Consider the following 12927-nt stretch of genomic DNA (forward strand, 5'->3'; position numbering starts at 1 on the left):
CCAGGACAGAGCCCTCACTGCTCCACTGAGGCCTCTGTAGATGCTTATCCCCTCCCCGCTGACCTTCGCCTCAGAGACAACAGGCAGCAGAGGTGAACTCCATGGCTTCCCTCTCCGCCTGCAAACATGTCTGTGTTCTTTCTTCCCCCACTGCCCTTACTTAAGTAGGAAAGGTTTAAAATGATGCTCTCTGGGGCATCTGGGTGGCTCAGCTGGTTAAGCGTCTGACTTCGGCTCAGGTCATGATCTCACAGTTCGTAGGTTCGAGTCCCGCGTCGGGCTCTGTGCTGCTGACTAGCTCAGAGCCTGGAGCCTGTCTTCGGATTCTGTGTCTCCCTCTCTCTAAACCCTCCTCTGCTCACGCTGTATCTCTCTCTCTCTCTCTCTCAGAAATAAATTTAAGAAGGGGCACCTGGGTGGCTCAGTTGGTTGAGTGTCTGACTTCAGCTCAGGTCATGATCTCACTATTTGTGAGTTCAGGTCCCACATCAGGCTCTGTGCTGACAGCTCAGAAGTCTGCTTTGGATTCTGTGTCTCCCTCTCTCTCTGTCCCTCCCCTGCTTGTGTGCTCTCTGTCTCTCTTTCAAAAATAAACATTAAAAATTAAAAAAAATTTAAGAAAACATTAAAATTTTTTAAAAAAATGATGCGATCTATCCAGGATAAAGCCAGTCTGTCTAAAACTGCACTGTGTCTTACTCATTCCCTTCCTACTTTGCCGCAACTGCTAGCTTCCTTCATTGACCATCACTCACCTCCTTTTTTTTTACACCTTCAATCTCTCACTGGGCAACAAAGCTTCCCAGATGGCTTTAAAAAAGGTACGTAAACTTTCTGAGTATCAGATAATGTCACCACATTGTTGAGTTGCTGTGAAGGTTTTTAGATAATGCATGTCTGCAAAAGCTCAATAAAAGATCACTGTTGTAATTATAGAGTAATTTCCTAAGTCATGAATCTATGTTGTCAGTCTTCTACTTATGAGTTCTTCGGTGGTACCCCTTCATTTTTTTTTTCTAAGTTTATCTATTTTGAGAGAGAGTGAGTGGGGGAGGGGCTGAGAGAGAGAAAGTGAGAGAGAGAGAATCCTAAACAGGCTCCACACTCAGTACCGAGCCTGACACGGAGCTCCATCCCACAACCCTGCGATCATGACCTGAGCTGAAATCAAAGAGTCAGATGCTGAACGGACTAAGCCACCCAAGTGCCCCACCCCTTCACTTTTAAAATAAAATACAAATCCATGAACATGGTATGATATAAGGCATCCTGGACTGGACCTAGACCACCTCTCCAAGCTCACCATCATTCTGTCATACAGGCAACAGATGTTATATTTATCAGTAAGTCTCGAAGGCAGCTTAGATCTTTTTCTCCCATTCTCCTGGCTCTTCTCCTCCACTCCCCCCAGCCTTCATTTATTACTTTTTTAATACAACCTATCGTCAAATTGGCTAACCTACAGTGTGTACAGTGTGCTCTTGGTTTCTGGGGTAGATCCCCGTGGCTCATCGCTTACATACAACCCCCAGTGCTCATTCCAGCAAGTGCCCTCCTCAATGCCCCTCACCCCTTCTCCCCTCTCTTCCACCCCCCCCCATCAACTCTCAGTTTGTCCTCTGTATTTAAGAGTCTCTTATGGTTTACTTCCCTCCCTCTCTGTTTGTAACTATTTTCCCAACTTCCTTCCTCCATGGTCTTAGAAAAAACAGATATCATGTGTTTTTACTCATATGTGGATCTTGAGAAACTCAACCTGCGTTTACACAGCAATTCTGGAGCTATGAATATTGCAAAGCTGAGTGACTACATCCATTCCTCTTTCTATCAGCCAGCTGGCAATATCTGGCTCTGTACTATAGTGTAGGAATAAGCAATGATTCCTAGTGTCTCATAAAACTCAGAAAGTTACTTTCTCTTAAATCATGTAAGCAGAGACAAACAACAATGTTGAGCGTGTGTAGGACATGTTCCGCTTGATGCATGGTGTTGTAGAGAATTAGCAGCTGAGAATCAGAAAATCGGAGTTGCATTCCTAACTCTACCATTAACAGTTGAGTGTGAAACTGTGGACGATCATTCTTTCTTTCTGTCATTTAACATTCTTGCCAGAGACTGAAGATTGCATTACTGACCTGCCTTCTTCGTGAAGATACTGGGAAGATCAACATAATGTATGTGAATATTCCTTGAAATTCTAAAGTGTTATACAGACCATCGCAGATACATAAATACTACTCCTCAAACTCTTTGATATTTACAACTAAAGAGAAAATTGGAGAGTACATAGGAAGACATTTTCTTATAATCAATTCTCAAGGTCATGTCTTTTTCCAGTGTTAAATCCAGAAGTAAAGACAAAGGAGAAAGGAAAGAACTGAAGTCAGATTAGAAGCCCAAACAAACAGAACCAAAAAGAAAAAAAAAAAGTTTTTTGGATTTTGAAAAAAAAACAGATTTAAGAAATTTATTTTTTATCAATATTTTCTTTAGTGTATGCCGTAGGGAGAGCAGAAGTCTGAACACAAGAAGAAACAGAACTCATAAAAAGCCCTGTATCAGACTAAATCTTGAGGGGAACTAAACCTCTTGAAAATTATAGTGGATACACGGAAAAAGAGACAACAATGATGTAGAAATTGATACAAATGATTTCTTTTTCTTTCTATGATTCCCTTTGACTGTTTTTTAAAGAATAGTTTTAAATGTTGGGAGGAATGTGTCCTCCCAAATGATGACATCTAATCCCCCAGTGTGATGGTATTAGGGAGGTGGGGCCTTGGGACCTTTGGGATTAGCTCATGAGGGTGGAACCCTCAAATGGGATTAGCAACCTTGTGAAAAAGGCCCCAGAGGATCCCTTCCCTCTTCCACCAGGTCAGGACACAGCTAGAAAACAGCCACCTATGAACCAGGGAGTGAGCCAAGACCAGACACTGAACCTGCCAGTGCCTTGATCCTGAACTTTCCAGACTCCAGAACTGTGAGAAATACATGTCTGTTACTTACACAGTCCCCAGTCTTTGTTCATCTATTATAGCAGCTCAAACTAACTATCAACGTAACTGATAATGAAAATAGATTGATATACTTAGTTAAAGAACTAAATCTTAAAGACTGAAGAGAGGGGTGCCTGGGTGGCTCAGTAGGTTGAAGGTCCATCATCAGCTCAGGTCATGATCTCACAGTTTGCGAGTTTGAGCCCCACGTCAGGTTCGCAGCTGTCAGTGCCCAGCCTGCTTCCCTGCTTCAGATCCTCTATTCTCCTCTTTCTCTCTCTCTGCCGCTCCCCTGTTCATGCTCCCTCTCTCAAAAATAAATAAAACATAAAAAAAAAAAAAGACCGAAAAGAATATGCAAAGCTGAAAATGTCTCTTATGTTGGTGGAATAAAATATTTGTCAAATGTTCTCCGGGCTTGGACTATGGTCTATATTTTTTCAGATTTGGAACAAAATTGAACTGATAGAATTTGTTTTATTAGAGAACAATTTCAGTACTGTCATGTATAGTGACTGAAACTACCAATAAATAAAATGTTGCCAAGTATAAATTTCTATCAGTCCTTCAAAAGAAAAATACATGCTCCTCTGAATTATTTTTTTATATATTTTTTAATGTTTTATTTATTTCTAGGAGAGAGAGAGAGACAGCGTGAGCAGGAGAGGGTCAGAGAGAGAGGGAGTCACAGACTGAAACAGGCTCCAGGCTCTGAGCTGGACAGTCAGCACAGAGCCCGACACGGGGCTTGAACCCATGAACCGGGAGATCATGACCTAAGCGAAAGTCGGACGTTTAACCGACTAACCCACCCAGGCGCCCCACCCTCCTCTGAATTATAATTACCACAGAACTTTGTTCATTCTTTAATGATTCTTTTTGTGATCTTGAAGACCTGAGCTTTTTACATAGGTTGATTTTATCTGTATGATCATATTTACAGCATAATATTTTTTAGCAAATGCTTTCTTCGATTTTATTTTATTTTATTTTTAATGTTTTATTTATTTCTGAGAGAGAGAGAGACAATGTGAGCAGAGGAGGGTCAGAGAGAGAGGGAGACACAGAATCTGAAGCAGGCTCCAGGCTCTGAGCTGGCTCTCAAAACAGCCCGATGCGGGGCTCAAACCCACGAACCGTGAGATCATAACATGAGCAGAAGTCCGACACTTAACCGACTGAGCCACCCAGGTGCCTCTCTTCAATTTTAATACAAAGGTATATTAAGCTTAGCTTTCACCCAACAGTCTTACAAACTACATTATAAATTCATCTACAGATGTATTTATGAGCCTCTCTAAGCAGCAGTCATGATTTGTTTTGCCTTTTCAATCTCCCCAGTCCTGGGAACTAGAGTAGATGCAATGAATTCACTGAAGTCCTAAACACTCTCACTACTTTTCCACTTGTAAGAGGCCATCCATGGTGATGTTATATTATCAGCAAACTATAAAGACTAAAATACTATATAAAATACTATAGAATTTAGTATTTAACTCACAGTTGAAAACAAGTGAATCTCTCGTATTTAACATGGAAAGGACTATTCAAGTGCTTCATAACAACCAAGCATAAATAGTAAGTGATGCTTTGATTCCATTCAATAAACGTGTCAAGCAGGTTGGCAATGAATGAAATAAAGTAGGAAACACAAAAATAACCAACCCACTGGCCTTATCTTTCAGAAACTTAAATTACGGAGGAGATAGACAAGTTTAAAAAAGTTATAAAATTATATGGGCAAGGCTTATATTCCAGATCTCTCGGTATGATCACTGTAAAAGAACATGGTAACTTTCTTTTTTTACGACCAGCTTTTTGAAGTGCGCACCCCCGTACCACTTAACCCCAAGAAGTCGATCCTTTGATTAGATTCCTCTCATCCACGCGTCACTGGCAATTCTTGGAAGATGACAACCTCGCATATAAATCTCACCTGCCATCTCAGCCAAGCCTCTGATCTTGGACAGCTGCTGTGCATGACACCTCTCACCCTCCCCGTATCAGCAAACAGCGTTTGCTGGTGTGTACCCTTTGCCCCAACTTGACCATGGACCTTTCCCTTACTTCCTTAGGATGACAGCTAAGGCCTGACTTTTGTAGAGAGCTGGGAACAATGGGAAAAGATGGCAAAACAGAGCACTCCAACTTAGGTGCAATCTGTGGGCTCTCCCAGATCTGTCTCTCCGCTTCCCACCCTGCTCTCTGTATAGCAGGCTACTCTATGGCCCACAGTGCTTGGCTCCTGTGCCCTCTGGCTTCTAACTGGGCTCAACCAATGGGACCCCCAGGAAGAGTTGGGAGAGAGGAGGAAAATGAAGCCAGGATCTTTTTCCCTTGGCTCCCTCCCCCTTGCAGTTGCCTGTGGGTGTCTGTGTCCTTTAAGCAGCCGTCACTCTCAGAGCCAACGGCCCTACAAGATGCTCTCTTTCCAGGTTCCAGTAAGTTCTCCCTTCCCACCCCATAGCAGCTCCCCTCCTCTCCCCAGCTTTCCACATAGCCCCTTGTGATTGCCCTATACCCCTCCAACTTTATAGATAATCTTCTTATTAAAAATCCTTCTCTAAATTTCCAAATTCAAGTGTGGCATCTGTTTTATGCCAACTGATACCAGAACCATGGTTGATTGAGAGCCCAGCACCCCCAGACCCAAACGCTTCCAGAAGGGCTCTCAGCATGCCACTGTGCTTTGGGGAACAGTTTACTTCTCTCAAGCAGGCCTTTGTGGCTCCAAGCCCAGAAAGAAATCATTGGATTCCTACAAGTAAATATAACAGGCAGGCATAAAACTCCACCCACAAAGGTAGCCTTCACCATTCTGCGGCAAAGTTGCCTAGTTTCCCGTCATCTGTACCTCCACCTATGTGTTCTTTACTCTCCACCCCAGAGAGGACATTTGCTCCCCTCTGTGTAACCAAGAGACCCATGAAGGTGCATTTGGGAAAGGGGGAGGGGTACAGTTCGTCCAAAAGGAGAATTTAAACTTGGAGCTTAAAAAAGAAAAAGAAGAAAAGCATTGCCTTCCATTTTTGCTCATCAAGGTTGAGCAAAGAGGTCTTGGGGCCCAAACTCAACGGAGCACCCCATTACACACATTTGGATAATTCGTCACAATGGATCGTGCCAGTCAGCTGGTCACAAAAGGCGCTGCAGCTTCCACACCTCCGACAAAGAGCTTTCCACTGATGAAAATGCAGCTGGGCCTGCCAAGAGTTGGCATTACACTCCTCCCAGGCTTTGGAGAATTTGCTTAGAAAGGCGATTATCAGGGGTGCCTGGATGGCTCCGTCAGTTTAGTGCCTGGCTCTTGATCTCAGCTCAGGTCTTGATCTCAGGGTTGTGAGTTCAAGCCCCATGTTGGGTTCCGTGCTGGGTATGAAGCCTACTTAAAAAAAAAAAAAAAAAGGCGAAAATCATAGATATGTGTTCCTTCTCCCCTGAGTTTCTCATCAGGCTTCTTAGGTGGAAAGTCTGTCAATCCATTTTATTTATTTATTTTTTAATGTTTATTTATTTTTGAGAGAGAGATACAGAGTGTAAGCTGGGGAAGGGGTAGAGAGAGGGAGACAAAGAATCCGAAGCAAGCTCCAGACTCCGAGCTGTCAGCACAGAGCCCAACGTGGGGATTGAACTCACGAACCACGATATCATGACCTAAGCCAAAGTCGGACACTTAACCGACTGAGACACCCTGACGTCTCTCTCAACCCATTTTTAAGGAAAAAAAAAAATAACTGCTCCACTTAACCTAATCTCATATCCTTTGAAGTCTATAAACTAAGGATTCCCAGAAGGCTCTGGCTGTAGACTGGTCTTACTGGAGAATCTGGGAGGCCCAGCCCCTGTCTGACCTCCTTGGTTTCTTCTGTCTGGCACCTCCATAGCCGCCATCATGTAAAAATGAAACTAGGGGTGCCTAGGTGACTCAGTTGGTTAAGCACCCGACTTTGGCTCAGGTCATGATCTCATGGTTCATGAGTTCGAGCCCCGCATCAGGCTCTGAGCTGACGGCTTGGAGCCTGGAGCCTGCTTTGGATCCTGGGTCTCCCTCTCTCTCTGCTCCTCCCCTACTCATGTTCTGTCTCTCTCTGTCTCTCTTTGTGTGTGTGTGTCTCTGTGTGTGTGTGTGTGTTTGTCTCTCTCTCAAAAATAAATAAACATTAAAAACAATTTTTTAATGGGACTGACATGTCCTTTGGCACTGCATCTGCCCAGTAACTTCCTATTTCTCCTTAGATATCCTGCCCCAGGCTCCCTCCCTCTGAAAAGTGTCCCAATGTCAGATGGAGCAATGCCCTCTCTCCTCGTGTGCCTTCACTCCCTTTCCCTTACATATCGCTTTGTGTCCCAGCACGTTATTTACTGATCCAGTTTATTCGGAGCCGGGGTCTTCTGGAAGCAGGAACCATCTTACTTTCCATTAAAACCCCACGCCCAGCATACAGGAGGAGCTCAGTATCAAACGAATTATTTAATTAGGAAATAAAAACCACCGCCTCCCTCTCTCACTCTTCAAGTAGTGACAAGAACTGGCATGTGTGGGGATTCCATTCAAAACTGAGAAGCTCAGCTTTACTGAGTGGGTCTCCAGATGAGCAGGACCAAACGACAGTTATTATTTCAGTCTCATGATTCACGCTCTCTTGAATGCTGCAGGTTCACAAGATGTCAATGCATCACTTGGGGGAGAGCCCAAGCACTACTGAGTTTTGTGTGGTGAGGTGTTGTAGGCGTCCAGCTGGAGCTGTGTGGGGTCATTACACAAAGCCAATCAAACGGTAATTCCACGGACTTCACCCTCATTTATGTCCCGAACTGCTGCCTCTCCACAGGCTTCCCTCTGGTTCAAGAACAGGAGAGAAGATAAAGCTAGGGTGACCTGAGAGACCAAAGTGACTTCTCTCGGCTGCACTGTGATGAATGACCCTGACCACAGTTATGAGCCCTGGAAAGCCCATCACCCAATTCCCTGGTCAAGTGTAGCCAAGACTTCAATCCAGTCAAAGGCTTCTCTCTGAGCTTTTGCTTCATCAACCCTCTCTCTGCCCATCTCCATGGATTCTGAGTCACAAGCCTGGGTGGGTCTGGCACCAGTGTGTTTTTTTAATTAGGTTAGTGTACAGGTAGGCGTAAGAACCAGTGCTGTCAGCAATCAACCAGCTGGTTCTTTCCTGCCTCGTACCATCTGCGTCAGTCAGAAACACCAGAAATATGACTCTCAAGTGACTTGTTAGGTCCCCTGCCTCCCGCTCCTTCCCTAAGGTCTCGTACTAATCCAATCGCAAGACAATCTGCGTGCCTTTGGTCTCACATTAGCCACCTAGCTGGTCCCCTACCCCAAGGATGATTGCGGTATCAAACCTGTTCACCCCGATTCACACACCCTTGAGATTGAGCTCCTCCTTCAGAAGATCATGTCAGGAATACAGTACGAGAGAGTCGTTCCTCATTCATTCATGTATTTATTCATTTACTCAACAGGCAGGTACTGAGCACTCATTACGGGTCAGACATGGTGCCAGGCTCTCAAGATTCAATGGCCAATGATACCACAGAGTGGATCTATGAGAAAGAGACTAGCTGATATCACCAGCGTCGACAAGAGGGCTGAGCCCAGTTTTGTTTCTTCCTTTTCTCTCACCTATTACCCAACACCGACTCCAGACCCATGAGTGCTGCTCGGGGGCTGAGGTTGGCCTTATGGGTCTCTGCATAAGCACTGTCACTTGCCTACTTGTCACTTGCTCTGCTCCTCAATGCTTGACACCAGCCCTCCTTATCCATAAACCGTTAAACACCAAACATCATTTACTCAGAGTGAGGCCCAGGCCTTGATCCCCAAAAAGATTTCCTTTCTATAGACATCTTGGGTCTAGCTCCATATAGTAATTATGTATTTTGAGCACAGAGTCTTCCATGACGTGTCTGTACAGAGGGCATCAATAAGTCCATCCCCTCCCCCACTTAACACTCCTTCTAAACTTACAGTCACGAACTAGTGACCTTGTCCATTCCTCTGGTTCTATTTCCAGGGCTAAGACGGTCCCTCCTAACATTGGATGTTAACCCAAATACCCAAGTGTGTGTGAAAATACCTTTCCACATTGGGTGAAAACAATACGTTTGTCTCCATCACCGATGTGAACTATGGTATCTATTCCTAGGAAAATTGACCAAGGAAGGAATGACTCAGCAATTGACATCAGTACATCCGTTATTTAATACTTTTAAGTTCGAATTTTTCGTTTTTCCTTTTAAGATTTCAAACTAAATTGGATAACTATAGGAACTATAGAAGCGGGGACTCTGATGAACGGTCAGGACTGAGGGGAATCAAGTCCTTGTTCCTCTGGAGATTGATTAGATACCAACAACAACAACAAAATAAGTCAGGGAAAAATGATTTACCAAGACTTTCAACGTGAGAAATACGAACCAAGGAAGAGATCTCAGAGACACGCAGAAATAAGGGCGCAAAGTATATCAATAAGAGATGAGAACGACACATGCCAAATTCTGAGATGGGGAGGGAGGGGAAAGTGATATGGAAGATCGGTTTGTGTTGTGTAAGCCCACCTCCTGGGACTTTTGTTCTCGTTTACTGGGAGTGAATTATTAATACCTGCTTTCAGCTTGAGTTTGGCATGAGGATCGGTTGACATAATGAAGTGCGCATTGCAAGCAGAATTTGGAAAGGCAAAATAAAGACAGGCTGAGCAGAAGTCAAAGCCTGCTTCTACTATTTCTGACTACATATGACCTTGGCCCAACTAAGAAACAACTCTGGACCTCAGTTTATCTATAATTTGGGGCTAATAATGCCCACCTCACAGGATTTCATGAGGATGAAACAGGGTAACAAAAATGGTAAAGATTAGCTTACTTTCCTCTTCTTAAAACATTTTTGAGGGCATCTGGGTTGCTCAGTCGGTTAAGCGTCTGACTCGATTTCAGCTCCAAATTATCGTCTCATGGTTCGTGAGTTCAAGCTTTGCTCGGGGCTCCATGCTGATGGGGGGAGCCTGGTTGGGATTCTCAGTCTCCCTCTCTTTCTGCCCTTCCCCCGATCTCTTTCTCTCTCAAAGATAAATAAATAAACATTAAAAAAAAAACACTTTTGGAATAGATAATTGTCTCTTTTTTTCCCCTAAAATTTATGTTTTTTGAGAGAGAGAGGGAGAGAATATGCAAGCAAGTAGGGGAGGGGCACAGAGATTGAGAGAGAGAGAGAGAGAGAGAGAGAGCCCTAAGCAGACTCCACACCATCAGCACAGAGTCTGTCTGACTCGGAGCTCGATCTCACAAACCCTGAGATCACGACCTGAGCCAAAGTCAAGAGTCAGATGCTCAACTGACTGAGCCAGCCAGGTGCCCCTGGAAAAGATAATTGTCAAAAAAAAGAGCAACATATTTGACTGGAAGTGAGGTAAGAACACCTGACACATTTAAAGAATTTGGAAATTTTACCTCCTGTACGTCAGGTCCTTGAGGTTTTAAAAAGATACGCCTTAGCTCAGCGCTGACCAACAGAACCTTCTGCAATGATGGAAATACCCCATGTCTACACTGCCTGATATAGCAGCTTCTGCCTACATGTGGCAATTGCACACTCGAGATGCAGCTAGTGCAACTGAGGGACTGCCTATTTGGTTTTATTTACTTATATTATAAATTTGAATAGTCATCCATGGCTAGCTACTTATGCAATTAGTGCTCCTTTAGATTTTTCTAGAACTTTCTGACTATAAGGTTCTCCCACACTGGACTTGAGGAGCCCAAAGAGTGAGTTCAAGCACATAGGCTCTGGAATCAGTGTACCTGGAATCAAATCCCAGCTCTGCCACTGGGTGGTCTCACCAAAGTGCCTTGTACCTCAGTTTCCTCAACTGTGGAAGAGCAATGCTAATGACATCTGCCTTATATAAGATGTTGGGAGCAATAAATAGATACAAGCAAGAGTCTCCAAGGGTGTTATGATTATTTACTCAATAGACACGGTCCCCATGGGGCACCTGGGTGGCTCAGTTGGTTGAGCGTCCAACTCTTGATTTGGGCCCAGGTCACGATCTCATAGTTTGTGAGATTGAGCCCCATGTCAGGCTCTGCACTGACAGCATGGAGCCTGCTTAGGATTCTCTCTCCCTCTCTCTCTACCCCTCCCCTGCTCTCTCTCTCAAATATAAATAAATAAACTTAAAAGAAAAAAAAGAAACAGTCCTCATGCTTTATTGCGACTGTGGATTTACTCTTCTGCTGAGCCCGCTAAGCTGTCAGCATCACTATAACACCAGTGCCAGCCACCATACCTGGCACATTTAGACTCTCCATAAATGTTTAAACAGTGTTGGCGGGAGAGAGGGAGGGAGGGGGCAAAAGAAAGGGGGGAATGAAGGAGGACTGAATAATGAATGAAGCAGGCAGTAATGTTTTTCAGGAAGAGTGAAGAAAGCTTCTGAAATAAAATAAATGACACAAGATGAAAGCTCTCAAGAAACATTTCAGTGGAGATGACCGCTGAAGATGAAGACAAAGAACATACTCGGGAGGAAGGCACGCTCCCAAGGGATAGCTAAGGAATTCGATCACTCGGAGAACCACAGGAAGAGAAAGGTGGGCGAAGGGGTCTGTTTAAGTACCACATATACAAAAATAAAGCCTTCAGGGGTGCCTGGGTGGCTCAGTCGGTTAAGCATCTGCCTCTTGATCTCTGCTCAGATCACCATCTCACGAATCATGAGTTCGAGCCCCACATTGGGCTCTGCACTGACAGCGAGAAGCCTATTGAGATTCTCTCTCTCCCTCTCTAAATAAATAAATAAATAAATAAACAAACATTTTCAAAAAAAACCTTCAGTCATTTAATAAGTGGACTGAGTCACACTTCTTCAAGACAATGTGGTTGTCAGGTATGTGACCCTATCTGTCCATGGTGTAGCCCAATCCAAAAGTGGCCGTTGTCACTGAAGTATGTGTTCTGTTGACTTCCCATTCCCACATTTTTATTAACCCTACGTTCACCAGTTCCCCCCAAAAAAGCAGTGTTGGGCAAGTTTTCATAACTGTTTATTCATTATAAATAGTAAATATTTACTGCACTTTTTACATGAAAGACATTTTTACAACACATTGTTGTTGGTTGAGGCTGCAACACAAAGAGACCGCTTCTCTTGACCCATCACCTTCTATGACCAACGTATGAACTAAACTGGAGCTACGTCTAATCTCACTAACCCACTACATCATCGTCCTCAACTCTAAAGGGAATGAACCTGTGCCTACCTCGTTCGTGGTTCCGAGAATAGAAAGAAATAAATAACACTGCCTTCCACCTTCTTGTTCCTCGTAACATCTCGAAAAACAAATTTATTGACATTCTAAAATGTCACCACGCAAATGTATGTAAACCTCAGTTCCTATAGTCTTTTCATACTGGATTTCCTTGTATAATTTAAGAGTACGTGAGAACCACGTGGACATTTCTGTTCTCGCCCTGCCTTTCATAGAAAAGAGAAGAATGTAAACGTCGTCATTTTAAAAGCATTATTCTCGAACACGGTCTCTAGTCGAAAGGAGCAAGCCGGGTGTCGGCTGTCCATTAAATGGCGAACGTCATGCATTCTACCGCAATGAATCATGGGCTGCGAAAATAAAGCACCTGCAAAAATAGAGTTCTGATTCTGTTTCTACGGCCCTGGCCACTGCCAAAGCGTCCGTGAGGTACTCAGTATTGCACACCGATAAGCAGCTGTGGGAATGCACGTCACTTCTTCTCCACCGCGCCCGCCCCCCGCCCCAGCCAGGTTGGCTTCAAAATGAAAATGAACTGGGGAAAATCTCCCATACCTCTCCCCACACCGAGAAAGAAAACAAGCCTTTCTTCCTGTTACCCCATATCCTGTTAGCAAGGCTGCCCGCCCGGGACATTATT

General features: G+C 44.1%; 1 protein-coding gene across 1 annotated transcript in view; it reads right to left on the reverse strand.

Annotated features, from left to right (window-relative positions):
• PAX3 (paired box 3) overlaps positions 1-12927 on the reverse strand; it is a 237387-nt gene that overhangs the window by 128825 nt on the left and 95635 nt on the right. The window contains 1 exon segment of the mRNA XM_077748573.1: positions 11539-11623. Coding sequence (XP_077604699.1) covers positions 11539-11623 — 85 coding nt within the window.

The sequence above is a fragment of the Crocuta crocuta genome, unplaced genomic scaffold (assembly GCF_008692635.1).
Source record: "Crocuta crocuta isolate KB4526 unplaced genomic scaffold, BGI_CrCroc_1.0 scaffold229, whole genome shotgun sequence".
Lineage (NCBI taxonomy): Eukaryota > Metazoa > Chordata > Mammalia > Carnivora > Hyaenidae > Crocuta > Crocuta crocuta.